Source organism: Jaculus jaculus, chromosome 15 (assembly GCF_020740685.1).
Source record: "Jaculus jaculus isolate mJacJac1 chromosome 15, mJacJac1.mat.Y.cur, whole genome shotgun sequence".
Lineage (NCBI taxonomy): Eukaryota > Metazoa > Chordata > Mammalia > Rodentia > Dipodidae > Jaculus > Jaculus jaculus.
In genome coordinates, this window is record NC_059116.1 from 36,130,737 (window position 1) to 36,156,910 (window position 26,174).

At 50.8% G+C, this 26,174-nt stretch overlaps 2 protein-coding genes across 2 annotated transcripts; both read left to right on the forward strand.

Annotated features, from left to right (window-relative positions):
• Window positions 1-622: 622 nt before the first annotated feature.
• Window positions 623-6,266, forward strand: Ebi3 (Epstein-Barr virus induced 3). Its single transcript, XM_004654720.1, has 5 exons — window positions 623-689; window positions 1,679-1,802; window positions 2,721-2,899; window positions 4,316-4,473; window positions 6,120-6,266. Exons 1-5 carry the CDS (start codon window positions 623-625, stop codon window positions 6,264-6,266), a joined length of 675 nt encoding a protein of 224 aa, XP_004654777.1.
• A 2,165-nt stretch (window positions 6,267-8,431) lies between these two features.
• Yju2 (YJU2 splicing factor homolog) lies at window positions 8,432-26,111 on the forward strand. Its single transcript, XM_045135313.1, has 8 exons — window positions 8,432-8,534; window positions 13,565-13,665; window positions 14,776-14,920; window positions 16,179-16,313; window positions 16,412-16,593; window positions 21,507-21,627; window positions 23,415-23,511; window positions 23,853-26,111. The coding sequence occupies exons 1-8, from the start codon at window positions 8,511-8,513 to the stop codon at window positions 23,963-23,965; spliced, it is 918 nt and encodes a 305-aa protein (XP_044991248.1). The 5' UTR covers window positions 8,432-8,510; the 3' UTR covers window positions 23,966-26,111.
• Window positions 26,112-26,174: the final 63 nt, after the last annotated feature.

Below are 26,174 nucleotides of genomic sequence, written 5' to 3' on the forward strand. Positions count from 1 at the left end.
TCCCAGGGGCCTCTTGGCCCTGTACAGCTCGTGGAGGCACTGGCTTCGACTTGGAATTCCCCAGAGAGTGTCCAGGCTGTCCGGGGATTTCTGTAGCTGTTCAGAATAGGCACCATGGACAGCAGCGTGGAGTGTCCCCTGGGCTGGGGACAATCAGGGAAGGCAAAGGTTATATCCCAGGATCTGGAGCTGGGGTCCACTGAGAGCTGTAAGAGAGCCTCCATCACCCTGAACTGGAACCCTCTCTCTCTCTTTGTTTCTATCTGCCTCCCAGTCTCTCCTCTCTTTGTCACTGTCGCTGTGTCCCTGTCCCTCCCTGGGGCTTCCCCATCACTTCCCCCCCATCACTGGGGCAGGAAGGAAAGGCTACCCTTCCTGCTGTGCTGGGAAAGGCCAAGGGGTCACTTCTCCCTTTTGGGCCCTACCCCCACCCACAGTGCCTTCCACACTTGCACGTGAGGTGTCAGGGACGGGGACTGGGACTCCTCTGCTACCTTCTTCATTCTTTACCAGCCCCAAGAACACGTGGGGCAGCGGGGGTGGGGGGAGAGATCTTTGCCTAAGGCTGTTCTTCCTCTGGGTGGGACCCCAGTGCCCTGCGTCCTGTCCAGCCCTGGCAGCCATGACCCTGAGGCTCATCCTGGCCCTTGCCCTCTGGGCTGGCTGCTCACCCTGCAGTGAAGGGAAAGGTAAGTGAGAGTGCTGGGAATTGAGACATGTTCCAGGCAGAGAGACATTATTTGGGGCCATGGGTCATACAAGGAGTAAGGTGGGTGAAGGTCACTCTGGTGGCACCTGTTCCCATAGTGACACAAGCCTGTCGTCCCAGCACTTTGGCAACCGAGGCAGGAGGAATCTGAGTTCAAGCCAACCTGGCCTAGAGTGAGTCCCTGTCCCTACTAAATGTAGCTGGGCATGATGGTGCACATCTTTACTAATCCCAGCACTCAGAAGGCAGAGGTAGGAGGATCACCTTGGTTCAAGGCCACCCTGAGACAACATAGTGAATTCCCGGTCAGCCTGGGCTAGAGTGAGACCCTACCTTGGCAGGGAGGGGGGTCAGGGAGTGAACTGGACAGAGTACTTGCCTAGCATGCTCAAAGGTCCTGGGTTCCATCTCCAGCACTACATATACGAGGCACGGTGCTGTAGGCCTGGCACCTTGGCACTCAGAGGCAAAGGCAGGAGAATCGGGAGGTCATTTTGTCTACATCCCAAGTTCAAGGCCAGCCTGGGCTACATGAGACTCTGTCTCAGAACAAAAGATATGATTAAACCTCCTTTCTGCCTGGTTCCCTCTGGTTTCTTGGGCCTTGGCTTCCTCATCTGGAGAATGGACAAAAGTGCTGCCTTGGGGCATTGTGATGGGGCAAAGATTCACCCTTCTACCACTTAGGTATTTATGAAACCTACTATGTGCCAACATGCTAACTGCCCATGTAGCAGGGGCTGAGCACACAGGTGAGCTGTAACAATGTCAGGGTGCCTGAAATTCTCATCCCTCCCTCTCTCTCTTTTTGGTTTTGCGAGGTAGGGTCTCACTCAAATCCAGGCAGACCTGGAATTCACTCTGTAGTCTCAGTGATCTTCCCACCTCTGCCTCCCAAGTGCTGGGATTAAAGGTGTGCGCCACCTTGCCAGGCAAATTCTCATATCTGTATCTCTTGGGGGCCCCCAGTGGCCCTGAGCCTCCCCAAGGTGCAGTGCCAGGCCCCTCGGTACCCAATGGCTGTGGACTGCTCCTGGAAGCTACCCTCGGCTCCTGACCCCACCAGGACCACGTTCTTCATCGCCTCGTACAGGTCAGAGGGTCTGGCGGGGGACCTTGGTGACAATGGGCTTCCAGGAGGAGCCAGAACATTGGCCTTGGAAAGCCTTGGAGATACAAACACTCCAAACCCAAGTCTGGAATCCCATAGCAATTGTGTCCAACAGAAAAATACCCCAAGGCCACAGCTTAGTGCATAGAGCATTAGCCTGGCATGCACGAAGTCCTGAGTCCATCCCCCCCACCACATGAACCCAGTGTGGTGACACATGCTGGTCACCCCAGCACTAGGGAGGTAGAGGCAGCAAGATCAGGAGTTCAGGGTCATCCTTGGCTGCAGAGTGAACTGGGATATCCTGGGCTACATAAACCCTGTCTCAAAAAACTAAATCAGGGTTGGAGGAATAGCTTAGGGGCTAAGGCGTTTGCCTGCAAAGTCAAAGGACCCAGGTTCGATTCCCCAGGACCCACGTTAGCCAGATGCACAAGGGGGAGCACGTGTCTGGAGTTCTTCGTTTGCAGTGGCTGAAGGCCCTGGCGTGCCCATTCTCTCTCTCCCCCCCTCTTTCCCCCCCTCTTTCTCTGTCAAATAAATAAATAAAACTTTAAAAAAAAATCAAAGCGTGGTGGCTCACGCCTTTAATCCCAGTACTTGGGAGGTAGAGGTAGGAGGATCACCATGAGTTCCAGGCCATCCTGAGACTAGTCTGGGCTATAGTGAAACACTACCTCGAAAAAAAAATTAAAAAAAAAAAGTCTGGTCTCAGATATCAGAGCCCCTCTCCCGGGCTCCTGCGGGCTGTGGTTCTGTGTGATGCTCACGCCCCTTCCCCCCCCCAGGGGGCCACACGGCCAGCGTCCAAGGCTACTGCTCCGGGGTGTGTCCCTGGGGTTACGGGAGGGTCCAGCCTGGCGGGCAGGGCCACTGACACAGACCGGGATCGCCCCGCAGCCTGGGCATGTCGGCGCCGCGGGACAGCCGGCCCTGCCTGCAGCCCAGCCCCGCCGCCGCGCGCTGCTCCATCACCGGCCTGCGCCTGTTCTCCGCCGAGCCCTACGTGCTGAACGTCACGGCCGTGCGCCCCGGGGGCGCCAGCAGCAGCTTCCTGCCCTTCGTGGCCGAGAACATCAGTGAGTCTCTGTCCCCTTCTGTCGTCCTTGGGCTTCAGCTTCGGTGCCTGTCAAAGGTCTGAACCTTTCTGCGGGCGCCAGGTGCTCATCCGCGCCTGCGCAGTCCGTCCTCCCCGCCACGGCCACCAGGGGGCGCCTTGAGCCAGAGTCTGTCCCTCCCGCTGCGGCCACCAGGGGGCGCCAGGAGCCGGAGACCGTCCTCCCTTCTCTGTCCACAGCCTTCCATGGATCCCACCTCCCTCGAACCCAAGACCTCCAGCATCCATTAATCCCTACCCCACCCGCTCCCTCCTCCCTCTGTCCCTCACTCCCTCTAGCGCAGACACGCAGGTCATTGCATGGGCCGTGGCCTCCACCCAAGGTACCTTCCCCACATGTCCCTATTATTTCTCCCCTCAGCGCCATTAGGTCTCTGCTCAGATGTGACTCCCTCAGTGCCCACCTTGGGGGACACATGTAAAGCTCACTGTTAAAAGCTGCTGAGGGGACTGGAGAGATAGTTTAGCAGTTAAGGTGCCTGCCTACAAAGCCTAAGGGCCCAGGTTCGATTCTCCAGGTCCCACTTAAGCCAAATGCACATGGTGGCGCATGTATCTGGAGTTCGTTTGCAGTAGCTAGAGACCTTGGCACTCCCTTTCTCTCTCTCTCCCTCCCTCCCTCTCTCCCTCTCTCTCTCTCTCTGATAAATAAATAAACTTTCTTTTTTTTAAGCTGCTGAGGGATGCCAGGCGTAATGGTGCACGCCTTTAATCCCAGCATTTGAGAGGCACAGGTAGGAAGATATGCAAGAGTTCGAGGTCACCCTAAGACTACGTAGTGAATTACAGGATAGCCTGAGCTAGAGTGAGACCCTACTTCGAAAAAAAAAAAATCTGCTGAGGGTTAGTAAACATGGGCTTGGGCTGGAGAGGAGGCTTAATGGTTAAGGTGCTTGCCTGCGAAGCCTAAGGAACCAGGTTCGATTCCCCAGTATTCATATAAGCCAGATACACAAGGTAGTACATGGGTCTGGAGTCTGCAGTGGCTAGAAGCTGTAGTTCGCCCATTCTCTCTCTCCCCCCCCCGCAAAATAAGTAAATAAATAAAATATTTTTAAACTTTACTTATTTTATTTATTTGAGAGAGAGAAAGTGGCAGATAGCGAGAGGGAGAATAGGCACGCTGCAAACGAAATCCAGACACATGTGCCACCTTGTGCATCTGGCTTCCCCAGTACCCACGTAAGCCAGATGCACAAGGTGTGGGGCATGTGGGTAAATGAATGAATGAGTAAGTGGGTGGGTGAATTGAGTGTGTGAGGAATGAATGAATGGGTGAGTGCACGTGTGAGTGTATGAACCTATGAATGGCTGAGTGAGTGGAAGGCCAGCGATGGCCACTCTGACGCCTTCCTTCCTTGCCCCCCCCCCCCACCAGTCAAGCCGGATCCCCCGGGCGCGGTGGAGCTGAGACCCCTGCCCGGGCAACGACTGCAGGTGCAGTGGCAGCCCCCGCGCTCTTGGCCCTTCCCGGACCTCTTCTCTCTCAAGTACCGCATCCGCTACAAGCGACACGGAGCCACCCGCTTCCGCCAGGTGAGGCTAGGGCGCCAGAGGAGGCTTCAGGGAGAGGGGACAACAGGTGTCCTGGAGCGTGGCGCGGTGATGGGGCACCATGGAGCTGCCGTTCAGTGGGTAGCGCTCGCCTAGATGGCACAAAGCCCTGGGCCCATCCCTGTTGGACCTGGACCCAGACCAACCGAGGTCACGTGAAAACGAAAAAAAGAGAACCGACCTCAAAAGATTGTCCTCATTCAGAGCAAAGAACAGGGAAGGGCTGATAGCTTCCCCTGGGGTGATAGACTGCTTGCTTCTGCAGCAGAGTTGTTTTTGTTTGTTTGCTTGTGCTTTCAAGGTAGGGTCTCACTCTAGCCCAGACTGACCTGGAAATTCACTCTGTAATCTCAGGATAGCCTCGAACTCACAATGACCCTCCTACCTCTGCCTCCCAAGTGCTGGGATTAAAAGTGTGCGCCACCACACTTGGCAAAACTGGATTTTACAAAATTTTAAACTATTTTTAAAAATTTATTTATTTATTTGAGGAAAAGAAGGGGATAGAGAGAAAAAGAATGGGCGCCCCAGGGCCCTCAGCCGCTGCAAATAAACTCTAGGTGCATGCACCACTTTGTGTATCTGGCTTATATGGATCCTGGGGAATTGAACCTGGTCCTTTGGCTTTGCAGGCAAGAGCTTTAACCACTAAGCCATCTCTCTAGCCCTGAGCTGGCTTTTTAAGGGGCCAGAGGCAGAAATAAGCAAATGGGGGTTGAGCGGGCAAAGAAAGGCTTAGATAAAACAGGAACAAGGCACAAAGCTGTTCCTTTTGCTGACTGGTTTCCTTTGTAGTCTGGCTTCGTAAGTATGGCTCCGAGGTCAAGCCTGTCTATCTTCAGATTATAGGCCTGATTTTGTGGTCCTGGGACAGATGTTCTTATCGCACTATGTGTTCCAGGGAAGTATTTTATGGTTTACAGGAATTTTCTTAGTTTCTAGTTTGCCCCAGTGACTTATTAACCCTTAAATCCCCAGCTCCGCATAAGTTGTGCATGGTGGCACACGGGTCATCTCAGCACTGGGTAGGTGGCGGCAGGAGTATCAATTTCAGGTCATCCTGAATTACAGAGAGATTTGGAAACCAGGCTGGGAGACATGGATCCTGTGTCGTGAATGCAAAAGGAGGAAGAGGAGAGAGAGGGAGGGAGGGAGAAAAAGGCCCTCCAATGTGTCCTCTTCCTGAATCCCTCCCTGATGACAATATAGAATCTGGACCTCCAGCTGGGCATGGTGGCGCACACCTTTAATCCCAGCACTTGGAAGGCAGAGATAGGAGTTCGAGGACACCCTGAGAATACATAGTGAATTCCAGGTCAGCCTGGACTAGAGTGATACCCTACCACAAAAAAAAAAAAAAAAAAAAAAAGAATCTGGAGCACCTCTCAGAGGCCACCCTTCTAAACACTGGGAGTTTGAAGTTTCCAGTCTCACAATGGGGGTTCCTCCATGTGGACCCCTGGGGACACTCATGACACACCTAAGTCATAGTGTGGCTGCACAGGGGATGTCGCAGAGTGCAGGGCAAGATGCCAGACAGGAAGCAGAGGTCTTAGGAGCAGGATCCTGGACACAGTGGTTTTTACCACTTCCCTGCTCCTGTGACCCAACTTTATCTCTGCTCACAGGTGGGACCCATGGAGGCCATGTCCTTCACCTTCAGAGCTGTGCGGCCCCATGCCAAGTACTGTGTCCAGGTATCGGCTCAGGACTTCATGGACTATGGGGAAGCCAGTGACTGGAGCCTCCCTGCCATAACATTGAGCAAACAGTAGGATGTCCCAGTCCCTCTAGAGACAGACCAGGCCATCAACACCTGTCTCACTGTGGTACACTTAGGATGGAGGGTTCTGCCGGGCCTGGGTTCCAGTCTTAACTTTGCATTTGCTGAGTGGCTGGGCAACCTTGGACAACTGGATTCACCTCCTTGGACTTCTACCTGTTAACATGTGAACTGAGGAAATCCCTTCTCCTCTCATCACACCGTGGGCTTTGTGAAATGTGTATGTGATTTATTTATTAAAAAAATTAATTACGGGGCTGGAGAGATGGCTTACTGGTTAAGCACTTGCCTGTGAAGCCTAAGGACCCAAGTTCGAGGCTCGATTCCCCAGGACCAACGTTAGCCAGATGCACAAGAGGGTGCACGTACCTGGAGATTGTTTGCAGTGACTGGAGGCCTTGGCATACCTATTCTCTCTCTCTGTCACTCTCAAATAAATAAAAATAAACAAAATTTAATTACTTAAGAATCATTGTCACCTTTAAAAGATATTTCATTGCTACACGTGGTGGCACACGCTTTTAATCCTAGCACTTTGGAGGCAGAGGTAGTAGGACTGCCTTGAGTTCAAGACCACCCTGAGACTACATACTTAATTCCCAGTCAGCCTGGGCCAGAGTAACACCTTACCTCGAAAAACCAAAAAAAAAAAAAATAAATAAATAAAATAAAATAAAAAATATATATATATACATACACACACACACACATACACACACACATACATATATATGTATATGTATATGTATATATTTTAATTTGAGAGAAAGATAATGGGTGCACCAGGGCCTCTACCAACTACAAACTCCAGACACATGCACCACCTTGTGCATGTGGTTTTACATATTACTGGGGGATTGAACCTGGGTCCTTAGGCTTCACAGGCAAGCACCTTAATTGCTAAGCCATCTCTTCAGCCCAATTGTCGCCTTTAATCACAACAGTGGTGAGGCTGAGGCAGGAGGAGTTCAAGGCCAGCCTAAGGCTACAGTGAAACCCTTGGAAAAAAGGGGGGGGGAGATAGCTCAGCCGTCAAAGGTGCTTGCTACCAAAGTCTCCCATCCCGTGGTGAATTCCCCAGTGCCCACATAAAGCCAGATGCACAATGTGGCGCATGCAACTGAACTTCATTTTGCAGTGAATTCCAGGTCAGCCTGGGCTAGAGTGAGACCCTGCCTTGACACACACATATATGTAATATATATATATATATATACATACACATATGTGTGTGTGTGTGTGTGTGTGTGTGTGTGTGTATCGCTCTAGCCAGGCTGACCTGGAATTCACTTTTTTTTTTTTTTTTTTTTTTGGCTTTTCGAAGTAGGGTCTCACTCTAGCTGAGGCTGACCCGGAATTAACTATGTAGTCTCAGGGTGGCCTCGAACTCACGGCGCCCCTCCTACCTCTGCCTCCCGAATGCTGGGATTAAAGGCGTGCGCCACCATGCTTGGCACTAAATAATTTTTAAGGAGTTAAAATCACTTGGAGGGCTGGAGAGATGGCTTAGCGGTTAAGCGCTTGCATGTGAAGCCTAAGGACCCCGGTTCGAGGCTCGGTTCCCCAGGCCCCACGTTAGCCAGATGCACAAGGGGGCGCACGCGTCTGGAGTTCATTTGCAGTGGCTGGAAGCCCTGGTGCACCCATTCTCTCTCACTCCCTCTATCTGTCTTTCTCTCTGTGTCTGTCGCTCTCAAATAAATAAATAAAAATTATTAAAATAAAATCACTTGGAACTCACTTTGTATCTCAGGGTCGCCTCGAATTTGCGGCAATCCTCCTTCCTCTGCCTCCCCAGTGCTGGGATTAAAGGCGTGCGCTACCACGCCCGGTTAATTAAAAAAACAAACAAACCTAAAAGTGGTTGATGGTAGAGCACGTGCAAAGGACTTGGGTTTCAACTCTCCCCGACAACAGAGCCCCAAAACAAAGAACAAGGGGTGTCCGGATGAGCAGCCAACTTTTAGGTAGGAGGAGCTACAGCTCTCCCACGCCTTCCAGCTCCCCCAAATCGAGATGGATGACAGAACCTTTCTTGTGCGCCCCACTGACTGCGACCCCGGCGGAGAAAGAACGTAGGACTCGGAGCTTGATAAACAGCAATGAGAGCCAATGAAAAAGTGGAGGCGCGGGTGCGGAAGTGACGCAAACGGAAGTGCCTGCCCAGTCGGAGAAGGTCCGTTAAGACGGAGCTCGGCCACTTCTCGGGAGCTGTTAGGACAAGTACGAAGCGAAGATGTCGGAGCGGAAAGTTTTAAACGTAAGTGCTGGCAGACGCAAGCCTTCTGCCTAGAGCGGGTCTCAGGGAGAGGCGGGCTTCTTTCCGGTGACTTACTTTTGAAACGTTGTTTTTTTTCTTCCTCAACAGCCTCCCTCGGGGCGGGCTTTCCCATACTCCTCCCAATCCCTTCCCTTGCGGGAGGTCTTTCGTTGAATCCGCTGGTCCAGTTCTCGGTGTAGCTAATCAGCATTGGGGGGTGGAGCTCGGAATACCCAATCATTGTCTCTTGGGGCGGGACCCACGAGTCCCTTCTACTTCATAACTCTACATGCTTACTTGGAGTTCTTTTTTTTTTTCAAATTTTTATTGATAACTTCCATGATTATAAAAAATATCCCATGGCAATGCCCTCCCTCACACCACTTTCCCCTTTGAAACTCCATTCTCCATCATATCCCCTCCCCATCTCATTCAGTGTCTCTTTTATTTTGATGTCATGATCTTTTCCTTCTCTTATGATGGTCTTGTGTAGGTAGTGTCAGGCACTCTGAGGTCATGGCTATCCAGGCCATTTTGTGTCTAGAGGGAGCACATTGTAAGGAGTCCTACCCTTCCTTTGGCTCTTACGTTCTTTCTGCCACCTCTTCCGCATTAGACCCTGAGCCTTGGAAGGTGTGATAGAGATATTGCAGTGCTAAGCACTCCTGTCACTTCTTTCCAGCACCATGATGCCTTCTGAGTTATCCCAAGGTCACTGCCATATGAAAAGAGAAGATTCTCCACCAAAAGTGAGAGTAGCATTAATATAAGGGTGAACATTAACAGAAGTGCTTACTGGGCAGTTTGATAAGCATAATATATACATTTAGCCAGACAGCAGCAGATGTTACACCCCTAGGGCCCAATTTTTATTTTTATTTTTGAAAAAATATTTTTTCTTAGCCAGGCATGGTGGCTCTCGGGAGGCAGAGGTAGGAGGATCGTCATGAGTTCAAGGCTACCCTGAGACTACACAGTGAAATCCATGTCAACATCAGCTAAAGTGAGACCTTACCCTGAAAAACCAAATAACAACAACAACAACAACAACAAAAAAACCCTAAGTCTTGGGCTGGAGAAATGCCTTAGCGGTTAAGGTGCTTGCAGGCAAAGCCAAAGGACCTAGCCTTAATTCCCCAGGACCCACATAAGCCAGATGCACAATGGGGTGCATGCCCAGTGGCTTGAGGCCCTGGTGTACCCGTTCTCTATCTGCCTCTCTCTCTCCAATAAATAAATACATCAAAATATTTTTTAAAAACATAATTCTTTTTTTTTTAACTTTTTTTTAATTTATTTATTTGAGAGCGACAGACACAGACAGAAAGACAGATAGAGGGAGAGAGAGAGAATGGGCATGCCAGGGCTTCCAGCCTCTGCAAACGAACTCCAGATGCGTGCGCCCCCTTGTGCATCTGGCTAACATGGGACCTGGGGAACCGAGCCTCGAACCGTGGTCCTTAGTTTTCACAGGCAAGCACTTAACCACTAAGCCGTCTCTGCAGCCCCAAAATATTTTTTAAAACTAAGTTTGATTTGATTTCTCCCTGGAGTTATTATCATATTATTATTTTGCTTTTGAGGTTTTTGGGAAGTGGGTTGTTGTTGCTTTTTGTTTTTCAGACACTGTGTACCCAGACCAGCCTGGAGCTCAAGCTCTTCCTGTCTCAGCCTCCCAAGTGATGACTGTCAGGTGTGCACCACCACAGCTGTTTTACCGTGATTTTCTTAAACCAAAGTCTAAAGTCACTGTCCCTACATTCATCACTTCAGGCTCCTATGCAGAAATGAGTCCCCAGGCAACTCTGTCTAGAAATTCTTTTTTTTTTTCCCCTGGTTTTCTGAGGTAGGGTCTCACTCTAGGGGTGACCAGGAATTCACTATGTCGTCTCAGGGTGACCTTGAACTCTCAGTGATCTTCCTACCTCTGCCTCCCAAGTGCTGGGATTAAAGGTGTGTGCCACCACTCTCAGCTAGAAATTCTTAAATCTTTTTTTTTTTTTATTGACAGCTTCCATAATTATAGAAAATAAATCATGATAATTCCCTCCCCTCCGCACTTTCCCTTTGCCATCCTATTCCCTCCCTCTCTCAGCCAGTCTCTCTTTGATGTCATCATCTTTTCCTCCTATTGTACTGGTCTTGCGTAGGTAGTGCCAGGCACTGTGAATTCATGGATATCCAGGCCATTTTGTGTCTAGAACAGTGTGTTGTAAAGAGTTCTATCCTCCTTTTGGCTCTTACATTCTTCTCCCACTTCTTCCGCAGTGGACTCTGAGCCTTGGAAGGTGTCATGGAGATGTTTTAGTGCTAGCACTCCTTTGTCACTTCTCAGCACTGTGGTGCTTTTTGAGTCATCCCAGAGGTCATGGCCATCTGAAAAGGGAATCTTCTCTAACCAAAAGTGAGAGTAGGCCGGGCGTGGTGGCGCACGCCTTTAATCCCAGCACTTGGGAGGCAGAGGTGGGAGGATCGCCGTGAGTTCAAGGCCACCCTGAGACGACATAGTGAATTCCAGATCAGCCTGGGCTAGAGTGAAATCCTACCTCTAGGGAAAAAAAAAAAAAAAAAAGTGAGAGTAGGGGCTGGAGAGATGGTTTAGTGGTTAAGGCACTTGCCTGCAAAGCCAAAGACTCATGTTTGACTCCAGATCCCAAATAAGCCAGATGCACAAAGTTGAGGCAAATGTAAAGTTGCACATGCCCACTGAGTGGCACAGGCATCTGGAGTTCAGTTACAGTGGCTGAGGCCCTGGCACACCAATGTTCTCTGTCTCTCTCAAAATAAATAAAGTGAGAATAGCATTAATATATGCTATGAATGTTAAGAATAATTCTTACCAGGGAGTTTGGTGAGCATAATATATGCATTTAGCCAGACACCAGGAGGCGTTACTCCACTAGGGCTTGACTTCACCCATCATAGGTTTTCAGTATCAGGCATGTATTCTCTCTAGTAGAGTGGGCCTCCAGTCCAATTAGAGAGCATTTGGTTTCCCCCATAACAGATGCCATGATTCTACCCATTGGCTCATTTGGCTTGGCTGGCCAAACTTAAGGCTTGAGGTGTCCACTGTTCTTTATCTCCACTGATGACCCCTCTCTCCCATGGAGCTGCATGCAGCATAGCTTTTTCCAGCTTTCTGTTCGGTGGTCTACATGGAGGAGGTTTTCAGCTCAGCTCCAGCAGGATTTCTCAGTGACCTGCAGCCCAAGCACATGGAGTCTTCATCAATAGGGTCTTACTATCTATTCCTGGTGGGAAACCAAGAGCCTCAAGGTTTCCCATCCCTGGCACTAAAAATTTTCTAGTAACGATATATGTCTTCTGGATTTGCCATTATCTAAAAATGTAGGTTTCCATATGACTTATTTATACCCTCTTAGATTTGGATTAACCCTCCTCTACCCTTCCTTTACTCAATCTCTTCCCTTGACCTCACCCCCATTAATCTGTTCATCTACTTACATATATATAATACTATCCCCTTAAGTCCTTTCCTCTCCTCCCTCCCTTATAGCCCCTTTCTAGCTTATTGGCATCTGCTACTGATTTTTTAAAATATATTATTTATTTATTTGACATAGAAAGAGGGAGAGAGAGAAAGAGAATGGGCACACCAGGGATTCCAGCCACTGCAAAAGAACTCCAGATGCTTGTGCCTCCTTGTGCATCTGCCTAACGTGGGTCCTGGGGAATTGAACATGGTTCCTTTGGCTTTGCAGGCAAACACCTTAACCACTAAGCAATCCCTCCAGCCCTGCTACTGATTTTTATTCCAACTCATACACAAGCCCAAACATTTCTAGCTAGGATCCACATATGAGAGAGAGCATGTGGTGCTTGGCTTTTTGGGCCTGAGTTACCTCACTAAGTATAAACCTTTCCAGGTCTATTTTCCTGCACATTTCATTTTTCTTTACCACTGAATAGAACTCCATTGTATAAATCACCACATCCTCATTATCCATTCATCAGTTGAGGCACATCTAGGCTGGTTCCATTTCTTAGATATTGTGAGTAGAGCTGCAATAAGCATGGATGTGTCAGTATCTCTAAGGTAGTGCAGCCATTGTGGAAATCTGTGTGGAGGTTCCTGAGACAGCTAAAACTAGATCTACCATACGACCCAGCTATACCACTCGTAGGCATATATCCTAAGAACTCATCACATTACCTTAGAAATTCTTATTTATTTACTTTTGTTTGTTTGTTTTTATTTTGTTTTCTGAGGTAGAGTCTCACTCTAGCTCTGGCTGACCTGGAATTCACTATGTAGTCTCAGGGTGGCCTGCACTCTAGGCAATCCTCCTACCTCTGCCTCCTGAATGCTGGGATTAAAGGCATACACAACCACACCAGGCTCTATTATTTATTTGCAAGCATAGAGAGATAGAAGAGAGACAGAAAGAAAGAGAGAATGGACATGCCTGGGCCCCCAGTGCGGCACACCGTGCAGGCTTTATGTTGAATCAAACCTGGGTCGTCAGGCTTTGCAGGCAAGCACCTTAACCACTGCACCATCTCTCCAGCCCCTATCTAGAGATTCTTGTCAGCATTGCCCTTGGCTGGCATCATGAGCTACATACCAGGGGGTTTCCCCTCTTCCCTGGTACAACTGTCAGTGCATTCTGACTTGTGCCAACAATATGGTTTCTATTAAGCGACCTGGTTCCTTCTGCAGTCTTGGCACATTATGGACAGAAGGGGCTCCATGGGTCGCCCCACTACAAACCCTGGGTCTCTAGAACTTTCCCAGTCAAGCAGCATTTCATTTCATATATGTTGTTACTCAGGAGTTATGAGAACCTGGTGACTTCCTGGGAATGGATTCTGCAAGCTTGTATACTATCCCTTCTCCCCACACTGCCTTACTGTTTTCCCATGACTGACTGTCCAAGACCATTGATGAACCCTTGAACTGGAGTATCCTTACATTCCCCATGTGGCTTCCAGACCCCCTTCATTCCCTCTATGGATTGCCTCTGCTTCAGAACACAGCCATGCCCACTCCTCTTTTCTCCCTGCAGAAATACTATCCACCTGACTTTGACCCGTCAAAGATTCCCAAACTCAAGCTGCCCAAGGATCGGCAGTACGTCGTGCGCTTGATGGCACCCTTCAACATGAGGTGGGTGCCTTGGGGTCCCCAGCATCATGTCACATCAAGTGGACCCAGTGACCACGTTTGCAGAGGTGGCTATTCCCAGCATTCAGACCAGGCCACTAGTCCTACCTCAGACATTGACACAGTGAGGCAGCCACCTCTCCGCAGTCTCACCTTGCTCTCTCTTGAGATTAAATTCACATGGAGCTGAGGGGCACTCAGTGGTAGAGCACGTGCAAGGTCCTGAGTTCAGTTTCTCTGTTGCTTTTTAAAAACTGAAAGATTGGGCCCAGTTATGGTGGTGTACACATTTAATCCCAGCACTTGGGAGGCAGAGGTAGGAGGATCTTTTTGAGTTTGAGGCCCCCGGGACTACAGAGTGAATTCCAGGTCAGCCTCAGCCTGGGCTAGAGTGGGACCCTGCCTTGCAAAAACAAAACAAAAACAGCAACAGGAAAAGATTTAAACCTAGAGGGGTGGCGTCCAAGAGGCATGTCTCCTATTTGATTCCTGACTTGATCAAGCTGGTAGTAGATGGAGCCATCACCCTTACCTTCATTCCTTTGTTCCCACAGTCATTGGTGAGGCACTTGCTGTTTTCCCCAATTGTACAGTGGCATGGACCAAGTCCCTGGCTTGTGGTGGCCAATCAGAGCACGAGTGAAAAACATGTAGTCAGAGGCCTTCACACGGGTGCTGGAACATGAGGCAGGCAGAGTGGTAGTATTGGCCTCGGAGAAGGGGCCATCCTCAGCTGGGTGCTAAGTTAGGGAGGGTGTTGGGCTATGAGGATGGCAAAGCAGAGGCCCTGAGGCATGACAGAGCCAGGGTGTTGGTTGTCACGGTCACAAGGATGGAGGGAGGGAGGCCTGTAGTCATCTGTGTGACTTTGCGGAGGCTACATGTACACCAGGCATGCTTGTGGCCTCCAGTCTGAGTGTTTCCTGAGGTGAAACTTGGTAGAGGCCAGGCAGGCCTGAATGAGAGGAGCCAGCCTGGAAGTGGGGGGCCATGGATTTAGGGAGGGAGCTCTTCATCCCCAGGGGCAAGCAGGCTGCCATGTCATGTTGGTGCATGGCATCCACAGTAGGAGCTGGCTCCGAGGTAGCATGTGGCTCCCATCCCCCCTCACAGGTGTAAGACGTGTGGAGAGTACATCTACAAGGGCAAGAAGTTCAATGCCCGCAAGGAGACGGTGCAGAATGAGGTCTACCTGGGCCTGCCCATCTTCCGCTTCTACATCAAGTGCACGCGCTGCCTGGCAGAGATCACCTTCAAGGTAGGGTAGCTGCTCTACCTCCATAGCCCCCTTCACTGAGGGGACTCTGCAATGGCCCACCCATGCCCTCTTCCTCCAGAGCCCTGTTCAGCTTATCCCCAGGAAAGTAACAAGGATTCCAGGGAGGTTTGCTTTTTTCTTTTCTTTTTTATTATTTTTATTTATTTATTTATTTGAGAGCAACAGAGAGAGAGAAAGAGGCAGAGAAAGAGAGAGGCAGTGGGCACACCAGGGCCTCTAGCCACTGCAAATGAACTCCAGATGTGTGCACCCCCTGTGCATCTAGCTAACATGGGTCCTGGGGAATCAAGCCTCAAACCAAGGTCCTTAGGCTTCACAGGCAAGCGCTTAACCTCTAAGCCATCTCTCCAGCTCTTTTTTTGTTTTTTTGAGGTAGGGTCTCACACTGTCCCAGGCTGACCTGTAGCCTCCACAAAGTCACACAGATGACTAGATTGCTCTGGGCCTCCCTCCATCTCTGGCCATGTGCTCCTGGCCCAGCACTCTTGTGACTGTGTCACTATGTACTCTCAAGGTGGCCTCAGTCTCACAGCAATCCTCCTACCTCTGTCTCCTGAGTGCTGAGATTAAAGGCATGTGCCACCACTCCTGGCTAGGGTGGTATTCTTGGTGGCATCACTTGTAAAGACAAACCAGTGGATTGTGTGTGATCACACACCCAGCTCAGCCCTCACTGTGTGTTCTAGGCTGTCATTCTACCACTGAACACACCCCCAGCCTCACTGTGGGTTCTAAGGCTGTCACTACTACTGACAGCGCCCCCAGCACACACTGGGTTCTAGGCTGTCACTCTACCACTGAAAACATCCCGACTCTTTTGAAGTCAAGTCTCACATGATAGCCCAAGCTCACTTAGAACTCTATAACCCAGGCTGGTCTCAAATTCAATGTAGAGCAGAGGATGATCTTAAGCTCCTGATCCTCCTGCCTCCACCTCCCACATGCTAGGATGGCAGGCATGCCCCCCACACATGGCAAGCAGGGCATGGGGCACATAGACGGGAGGTCCTAAACCTCACAACGGGGAAGGTAGAAAGTGACATAGCAGGTGGTAGGTGCACCACTTGTGTCGGAGTCGGCGGCTTCTGCAGAGGGGTCGCTGAGAATATGTGAAAGAAACATCCCGTTGGCCAGACACCTAGATAAGAATGGGAAAGAGAAGCTGGCAAGAATGAGAGATTGCCTGCGGCAGCTGCTGAGGAGATGTCTCTACTGACACCTGTCCCTTCACACCCAGACAGACCCCGAAAACACAGACTACACCATGGAGCACGGAGCCACGCGCAACTTCCAGGCCGAGAAGCTCCTGGAGGAGGAGGAGAAGCGTGTGCAGAAGGAGCGGGAGGAAGAGGAGCTGAACAACCCCATGAAGGTGAGCTGGGACATGAGTGAGCTTTCCCGGGATGGGGTGCACTTGCCCAGGCTCAAGACTCACCCCCACCGGCTGCCCCCATCCCTGCCCACCGTCAGGTACTGGAGAACCGCACGAAGGACTCGAAGCTGGAGATGGAGGTGCTGGAGAACCTGCAGGAGCTGAAGGAGCTGAACCAGCGGCAGGCGCACGTGGACTTCGAGGCCATGCTGCAGCAGCACCGCGTGTCCCAGGAGGAGCGCGAGCGGAGGCAGCGTGAGGAGGACGAGCTAGAGACTGCGTGAGTCCCCCCCTGGAGCTTTTCACCACTTCTGGTGCCTGCATAGGGACCTCTCCTCTCCTGTCTCTTGTGACATCCATTCTGGGATACGATAGGGCCCTCCAGTTGACAGGGCTCCAAGGACAGCTCTGGACCTTGTAGCTATCTTGTTGCTCTGCTGGAACCTCACATGTGTGGGGTGATGCCCTCCACTGAGCCACACCTCAGCTGGGGCTTGTGGATTTTTCTTTCTCTGTGTGTGTATTTGCATAAGTGCAGGCATGTGGGTTGAGGACAGAGGACAACCTTGGGTGTCCTTTCCTCAGGCTCCATCCACCTTTTTAAAGTAGGGTCTCACTCTAATCTAGGCTGACCTGGAATTCACTGTAGTCTCAGGATGGCCTCAAACTCATGGTGATCCTCCTACCTCTTCCTCCTAGGTGATGATATTAAAGGTGTGCACCACCATGCCCGGCTCCATCCGTTTTGAGTCTGGGTCTCTTACTGGCCTAGAAGTCCCCCAGCAGGCCGACAGGCTAGTCAGCAAGCCTCAGGACCCTCCCTGTACTAGGATTACAGCTCTGCCCCTTGTGGGTTCTGGGAATAGAAGTCCCATCCTTATGCTCGCAGGAAACACTTGAGCATCTTGCCCGCCTATCTGTGTTGGACTGTAGCTGTAGGACAGAGCAGAGGCCCTTGGGGAGACCAGACAGGTCTTCTAGACCTCTTCTCCAGGGAGCTCACAGATATCCCAGCCCCATGGTGTCAGCGACATGTGGCCCCTCAACTTGGCATGTGCTGAAGTCCCAGATACCAGTGGAGCACTGGGCTAAGCACTCATCTTAACACTTTCTCTAAGGGCAGTAGAGACCTTTGTCTCAGCTCTCAGTTGGGCTTAACCCTTACTACAGTATAGGACTTGGCCATCATCAGAGCTCCACTGAGTCAGTGGCTCTGGGTTCCTTGACTCACAGAGGGTAAGAATGAATCTTTCAGACAATGAAGGAGGAGTTTAGAAGGAGAAACTTCATTACCAGGAGAAAGAATTAGAAAAAGCTTACATTAAGTTTACTAAGAAGGACAAGTACAATGCTCTTGCCAAAGAGAGGGAACTGAACGGCGCCCAGTGTGCTCTGGAGCAGAGGATTATGTATGTGAGAGGACAGAGAGTGTAGCTGGTTGTGGTGGCGCACACCTTTAATCCCAGCACTTGGGAGGCAGAGGTAGGAGGATCACCATGAGTTCGAGGCCACCCTGAGACTACATAGTGAATTTCAGGTCATCCTGGAACAGAGTGAGACCCTACCTAAAAAAAAAAAAAAAGAAAAAAAAAGATAGAGCAGAGGCTGGGCATCACCTATGTCACAGCAGCTGTAAAAACAGCAAGAGAGCTCTGGGCGTGGTGGCTCATGCCTTTATTCCCAGCACTTGGGAGGTAGAGATAGGAGGATTGTTGTGAGTTCAAGGCCACCCTGAGACTAAATAGTGAATTATTCCAGGTCAGTCTGAGCTAAAGTGAGACCCTACCTTGAAGAAAAAAATAAAAATAAAAAAACAGCAAGAGAGGGAACCAGGCATGGTGGTGCACACCTTTAATCTTAGCACTTGGGAGGGAGAGGTAGGAGGATTGTCATGAGTTCAAGGCCATCTAAGCAAAAACAGCTAAAAGGGGATCTGGGGTATGAGCCCCAAATCTCATCTCCAGAAATACACCTCCTTCAGCAAGCTCCACCTTCCAAACTGCTACCAGCTGAAGATCAAGTATTGAAACATGTGATTCTATGGGGGACGCAGTTCAGACCACCATGGGAGACACAAATCAGACCACCACACATACCCTTGCTGCCCCCCAAAAAATGGGTTCCTGGAATTTTTCTCTGGGACTGGCAGTTGGTGCCTTGTCGCAACCACCTCGACCAGCAAGAATGATGCGACCTGAGAGCTCTTCTTTAAGCAGTTTATTCAGGAACCTTGAACAATCTTCTGACCCGGGGGAGAGCCGACCCACCAGCTAAGTAGTCCTGCGCTAGCCAACCCTAGTGAGCCACGTGGCCCATGCAGATAGGTCCACGATTAAGGAAGCAGAATTAATTAAGCAGCCTCAGCCAAATAAGGGCTTGTTTATCCCAGAGAGCGCTCGCTATCGGGCTAGCAGAAGGCGGAAGCCGATGCCATCTTTAGGGTGCGGCACATCGCAGCTCTCCACAGGGCCTCTTCATTGAATGATGATAGTTGGGGATCCACAGACTAAATCTTGACTATAGGATGGCCCTCATGTGTCAGGGCACACACATTGTTTGAATCTGTGGCCCTGACTGACTGTAGACAGTGGGAGCTGCTGTGCCTCAGGTTCTGTCACTAGCTTGCACCAGGAGCCCCAGGTCAGGGCCTTGCACACAAGGGCTAAGGATTGAGACCTCCTGGCTGACAATCCTTTAGACCCAGTGTGCTTCTGCTTCCCCAGGGCCTTGGTCAAGGTTGGCATGGTCCCCAGCAGGCCCCCAGACAGGCAGAATGTGTCACACTGACCAGAGTGACAAAGGCTGATAGCTCCATCTGTGCCTGGCTCGTTCTGATGCCACCCTGCTCCTCACAGCCTGGGCACTGTTGTGGTTGGTACCAAGATCCAGGGGGCGAAGGTGGAGGAGGCTGGGGATGGCCCAGCCAGGCTTGTCTAGACAACTTGGCTCTGTCCAAGCCTCCAAAGATACTGGCCACAGCGAATAAATAAAAGGTCTTACATTCTTTTTTTTTTTTTTTTTAATTTTGTCAGGGCTGGAGAAATGGCTTAGTGGTTAAGGTGCTTGCCTGTGAAGCCTAACGACCCAGATTCAATTCTCCAGGTCCCATGTAAGCCAGACATACATGGTGAAGCATGTGTCTGGAGTTCTTTTGCAGTGGCTAGAAATCCTGGCACACCCATTCTCACACATTCCCCCATCTCTGTCTCTAAATAAATAAATAAAAATAAATCTTTTGAAAATAATTAATTAATTTTGTCTGTGTGTGTGCATGTATGCGCAGGTACACCAGAGTCTTTTGCCACTGCAAATGAATGCCCACCTGGCTTAATGTGTGCTGCTGAGGAATTGTACCCAGGCTGGCAGGCTTTACAAGCAAGAGCCTTTAACTACTGAGCCATCTCCCAGCCCCATTTATTTACTTAGTTATTTAGGTTTTTTTGAGGTATGGTCTCGCTTTAGCCCAGGCTGACCTGGAATTCACTCAGTGGTCTCAGGGTGGCCTTGAACTCACAGCAATCCTCCTACCTCTGCCTTCTGAATATTGGGATTAAAGTGTGTGCCACCACACCCGGCTCCCCATTCTTTTTTTTTTTAATATTTTATATTTATTTATGTATTTGACAGAGAAAGAGGGAGAGAGAGAGAGAGAGAGAATGGGCGCACCTGGGTCTCCAGCCATTGCAGATGCATGCGCCCCCTTGCACATCCAGCTAATGTGGGTCCTGGGGAATCGAACCTGGGTCCCTTGGCTTTGCAAGCAAATGCCTTAACCACTAAGACATCCCTCCAGCCCCTTTCCCCCATTCTTTTTTGTAGGGGGTGCAGTTTGAAACAGTGGCCTTGGACTCACAATTCTACCTCTACTTCCCAAGTGCTGGGACAAGGCTGTTTCCTTCCTTCCTTCCTCCCTCCCTCCCTCCCTCCCTCCCTCCCTCCCTCCCTCCCTCCCTCCCTCCCTCCCTCCCTCTTTCTTTCTTTCTTTCTTTCTTTCTTTCTTTCTTTCTTTCTTTCTTTCTAAGATAGAGTCTTGATCTAGCTCAGGCTAATCTAGAATTCACTATGTAGTCTCGGGTTGGCCTTGAACACACAGAGATCCTCCTACTTCTGCTTCCAGACTGCTGGGATTAAAGGTATATGCCAGCACGCCTGGCTTATTTTGGGTTGTGAGGTGGTCTCACATGTAGCCCATGCTGACCCGGAATTCACTATATAGCCAAGGATGACCTTGAACTACTGGTCCTGCTGCCTCTGTGGTCCAGTGCTGGAACAACAGGTGTTCAGTACCATTGCCATCATTATTAAATAATTACTGTTATTTGTTTTTTTCAAGGTAGAGTCTCACTCTAGCCCAGGCTGACCTGGAATTTACTATATAGTCTCAGGGTGGTCTTGAACTGACAGTGATCTTCCTACCACTTTCTCCCAAATGCTGGGATTAAAGACGTAAGCCACCATGCCCAGCTTAATTTAATTATTTTTGCTGTGCTGGAAATAAATTCAGGTTCTTACCTATGCCGGGCAAGACCTTGGCCACTGAGCTGCTGCCCTAAAAATTCATTGTCAGAGCTGGACATGGTGGCACACCTCCTTAGTATTAGCACTCCACTGGGAGGGCTGAAGTGGGAAGATGCCATGAGTTTGAGGACATCTAGGGCTACAGAGTAAGTTTCAGGTCAGTCTGGGCTAGAGTGAGACCCAGCCTCAGAAAATTTTTAAAAAGTTCATTGTAAAAAAAGAATGTAACTTTTGGGCTGGAGAGATGGCTAAGCAGTTAAGGTGTTTGACTATTAAGCCAAAGGACTCAGGTTCCATTCCCCAGGACCCACGTAAACCAGATGCATGAGGGGCACATACGCCTGGAGTCCACTTGCAGTGGCTACAGACCCTGGCCTGCCCATTTCTCTCTGTCTGTCTCTCCCAAAATAATTGTTTTTTGGTTTTTCGAGGTAGGGTCTCACTCTAGCCCAGGCTGACGTGGAATTCACTATGGAGTCTCAGGGTGGCCTTGAACTCACGGCAATCCTATCTCTGCCTCCCGAGTGCTGGGATTAAAGGCATGTGCCACCACACCCAGCAAATTTTTTAAAAAAATGTAACTTTTTCCCTCACTCTGGCCCTCCCAGCATGAGGCAGGGCAGCAGGGCTTCGTGCAACCTACAGAGCTCCCATGTTCCATGTTCCTTGTCACAGGGCCCTGCTGGAGGAGGCTCGCCAACGTAGGCTTCTAGAGGATTCTGACTCAGAGGACGAGGCCATCTCTGTCCCATCACATCCAGCCACAAAGCCCAACCCCACTACCATCCTGGATGAGGTGAGCAGAGCCCCAGGGATCTAGGTGCTCAGGTCCAGCAGGGTCAGGCAAAATAAGGGGTAGCTGGCCTTCTCCTAAGAGGCCGGCAGTAGCCGGTTCCAGGCTCCATGGTCGCTGCTGCATGTGCTCTCAGAGCCTGTGGGAACTGAACACTGACGCCCGTGGGAACATAGTTGGCATGGGAATAAAACAAAAACAGACACACAGTGTTCACCTCGAAGAGGTAAGAGACAGTTTTCTGAAGCCAAGTATGAGTGGCCATGGCCAGCAACACAGGTTCAGGTTACTCCAGTATCAGAAAAGAGAAAGTAACAAATGAAAATACTGGAAATCTACTGGTAGAAACATCAGGTGGGCAGGATAAGGCACTGCGGGAACATCTTTGCCTCAGGTCCCTGATGCTGCCTGATATTTTTGGTAGCTCTGGGACTGGTGGAAACCAGGGTCTGTTGACACTGTTTTTTTGTTTGCTTGTTTGTTTGTTTTATTATTTATTTATTTTGTTTTTTGGTAAGGTCTCACTCTGGTCCAGGGTGACCTTGAATTCACTCCGTAGTCTCAGGGTGTCTTCAAACTCATGGCGATCCTCCTACCTCTGCTTCCTGAGTGCTAGGATTAAAGTCGTGCACCACCATGCCCGGCCTTGTTTGGTATTTTTGAGGCAGGGTCTCAAGTTATCCCAGGCTGACCTGGAATTCCCTCTCTAGCCCAGGCTGGCCTCAAACTCATATCCACCCTCCTACCTCTGCCTCCAGAATGCTGGGATTAAAGCGTGCGTCACCACACCCACCTTAAGAAGACTTAAGAGTTTTTGTAGCTTCATGGATGTTAGGTCAGCATAGGGATGGGCCATGATTGACTTAAAAGTAGACCATAGCACCCTCGGGTCCTGCTGCCAGCAGGTGATGGGCAAGGGAGGCCGGTGCAGATGCAGGTGTGGCTCTGTGGTCCCCTTCTACCAGGATGGCTGAGTCTAGCTGCAAGGGAGGCAGGATGCTGCCAGGCCTCACTTGCCCACCCCACACTGGCCTGCAAATGCACTCCAGATGCATGTGCCACCTTGTGCATCTGGCTTTATGTGGACACTGGGGAACCAAACCTGGGTTGTTAGGCTTTGCCGGCAAATGCCTTAACTGCTGAGCCATCTCTCCAGCCTGATAGTCTCTTTATTCCAAGCTGGCCCCAAAGTCATGGTCCTCCTGCTTCAGTTTCACCTCAAATTGCCTCCTCAGCTCCCTCCTCAAGCAGGGTCCCTTTAATCCTGTGGCCCGGCTTTTCTGTTTATGCACAGAATAGAGAACGTGCCTATCACCCAGCACTCCAGAGGCTATGGAACCCAGAATCAAAGCAGTCCCTGCTTGCGAGCTGCTGGGAGGGGGCCATTCTGCCACCCCCTTGCATCACACAGATGGTTAGTTGGGAGACAGTTAACAGGAAGTAGAGGAATTGTAGCCCTGACCCAAGCCCCTCATAGATAGAAGTACTTGGGTTGGGTGTTGAGGGGTGAGTAGGAGTTTGCCTGGCGAACAAGAGGAAATTACAGTATTCCAGGGCTAATGATATACAAGTAAGAAGCCAGGGGCCACTTGGAAAATGTAAGTGCAGGGGGTGTGGGATGGAGGATGAACTAGACTGTGAGTCTCAAGCCCGAGGCAGTGGGCAGCCGTACAGGAATTTATAGTAGGAGAGAGCCAGAGTAAGTTTATCACTGTGAAGATGCTGGTGAGAAAGGCCTCCAGCCAGTTTGGTAGGGCTGGGGTCAGACTCTTACCCTGATCGCCCTGCAGGCCCAGAAGGCCAAGAGGAAGGCGGAGGGCAGCAGGACCCAGCTGGCTGGCTTAGTGGTGGTGAAGAAGACAAAGCTGGACGCCAAGGGCCACCAGGGTGAGTCCACAGCAGTGCCTCCAGTGGCCCCACAGCTGCTGACCATGTGCTGTTAGCACCCCATTTGTTAGAGGCAGTACTGAACCACTGAGAGGGCCACCCACTTACTAGAAGTCACACAGCAGGAGTGGGAGGTAGAGACTGGTCTGCACCTGCCCAGGCACTGTGGCACCTGGCCTGGCACTTGTTCTTGTTTCTGTACTATAGGGCACTCACCTGCCTAGGTGCAGTTCTGGATGGGTTGTCATGTAAAGGGTGGCAAGACTAAGATTTATGCCCTGGGCTCACAGACCAGCAGACGTAACCCTGGGTTGTGTGACTGGCACATGTCCTCCCTACAGGAGCCCCTGACAGCAGGAAGGCGGCTGACTCTGCATCCCCAACCCCTACTGCCTCCTCCCTGAGCCAGCTGGGTGCCTATGGGGACAGTGAGGACAGTGATGGCAGCAGCTGAGCCTTGCCCATCTCCATCCCAGTCCAGTGGGATCCATCACTGGCTACCTTAGAAGCCGGAGGCATGGGCAGGAGGCCCATCACCCTCCAGCACTGCCATGCGCACAGCGTCTGCTGAGGACCCTGGGAGCCTTGATGTCCACACTGAAGCACCTCCAGGCCAGCCTCCCAGCAGGGTGTTGAGAGCTGCAGTGTCCCGGCTTCACCAAGGCCTGATTCTCTCTCGTGAGCACTATGGAAACATACTGTGCTCTGAATCTCTTCCCCACAGAACTCAAAACTGTCCAAAATGGGCACAGCTCTGGGTTCTATTCCCAGCACTGCAAAAATGACGATGAAACTGTGGAGCAGCAATGGTCCTGTGCTGAGGACCAGGCTCTGGACTCAATACTGTCACAGCCTTGGGTTGCAAACATCAGTGGACAAAGGTCCTAGGGTATCTCCTGGCTGGATCCCAGTCTTCAGGGGGCTTCATGAGGGCCCCAATGGTGTGGCTGGTCCTGTCTCCAGCCCCTAACCCATACAAGGGCTTAGTAGGCAGTCACAGCATCAATTCACAGATGTGGAAAGCTAGGTTTCAGGAGTTCCAGGGCTCTGCCTGCTCCCCTGTACCCTTCCCACTGATTGATCTGTTTTGTTTTTAAAGGTAGGGTCTCACTGTAGCCCCCAGGCCGACCTGGAGTTCACTATGTCTTAGGCTGGCCTCAAACTCACGGCAACCCTCCACCTCTGCTTCCATGGTGCTGATTTGGCGCATATATATATACTTTTTAAAATGCAAGATCTCACTCTCTAGCCTAGTCTAGCTTCTATTCTAACTTGATGTCCTCCTGCCTCAGCCTCCTGAATGCTGAGATCACAGACGTGTGTCAACACACTTAGCCTGGAATGTTCTTCCTCCCTCCCTCTCTTTTTCTGTCTGAGTCCAGGCTGGTGTCAGACTCACTATGTAGCTGAGGATGACTTTGAACTCCAGATCTTCCTGCCTCCACCTCTCCAGTGCTGAGGTGACAGGTGTATGGCACAATGCCTGGTTTATGTAGCACTGGATATGGACTCCAGGACCTCATGCATGCTAGGCACTGTGTCCACTCCACCCAGGCCCTGGATTTTTTACTTTTAATTCTGATTTTCCTGGGAGACTGTTCTTTCATCCATGCCCATGGACCCCTCTCATGGAGATCTGTGGTGGGTGCTTACTTGCCCCTCCCCTACTGCTCACTCCAAGGCTCAGGCTGTCATCTGGTCTCAGGGAGCTGTCAGGCCTGATCTCACATCCCATCCATCAGCTCCCTTGGTGCCACCTGGCAGCCGGAGCGCAGAGGGACTGGATGGGGTTTCTGGTGGAGCCACCCCAGCTGCCTGCTCTGGCCTCACAAAGAAGGGCTCATGCTAGCGCTCTGAACCCTGGTGCCCAGTTGCTGACCACCATGGCAGAGGAAGAGACACTCAGCCCAGGGATCCGAGGGAGTGAGGGACTTGTATGGAGTCTGCAAGGCCCCCCAGTGGCACTTTTCATCTTGGAGCCCCATGGCGCTTACCACAGACTGGAACGTTAGGGACAGGCTGAGCCTCCCCTGTCTGACTTGGGGACCTTGGAAGTCAGGCCTATGCCTCATCCATTAAACTGGAGACACAGCCTCTTGTCAGGCTGTGCACTGCAGAGGACCAACTCTGGAGTCCCCCGTGGACTGGGAGTGTGTTTAGGCGTGTATCTCCTCCATGAGACTTCAGGCTTCCCAGGGCAAGATGGTTTCTCTGCCATTAGACCGACTCAAGGTAGACCCATCTCAGGAGCGCCTAGGAGTCTTTGTGGCCCATAATGGGCCCCACATCTGTCCCCTCAGCTACTAGCTCCTTCCTGAAATCCCACCAGCCTACATGCATAGATGGTGCACCTACGGTGTGCCACACAGTGAACCTGCAGCCATGAACAGCAGCGGAGGCCTTGAGGACATGTCGAGGTCACACAGAGCAGGACTCCATGACAGGAAACGTCCAGAACAAACCAATCCAGAGACAGGAAGTGGATCTGTGGGGGGCTGGGGAGGGTTGGGGCTTCCTGTGGGATGATGGAATGTTCTGGAACCAATACTGTGTGTACCCAGCGTTGGGATTACACCAATATCCGCGGAAGCGTACCCTCACATCTCTGTATTTCTGTTATTTTGTAGTGCTGGGTGACACCCAGAGCCCCTTCCACTGAACCG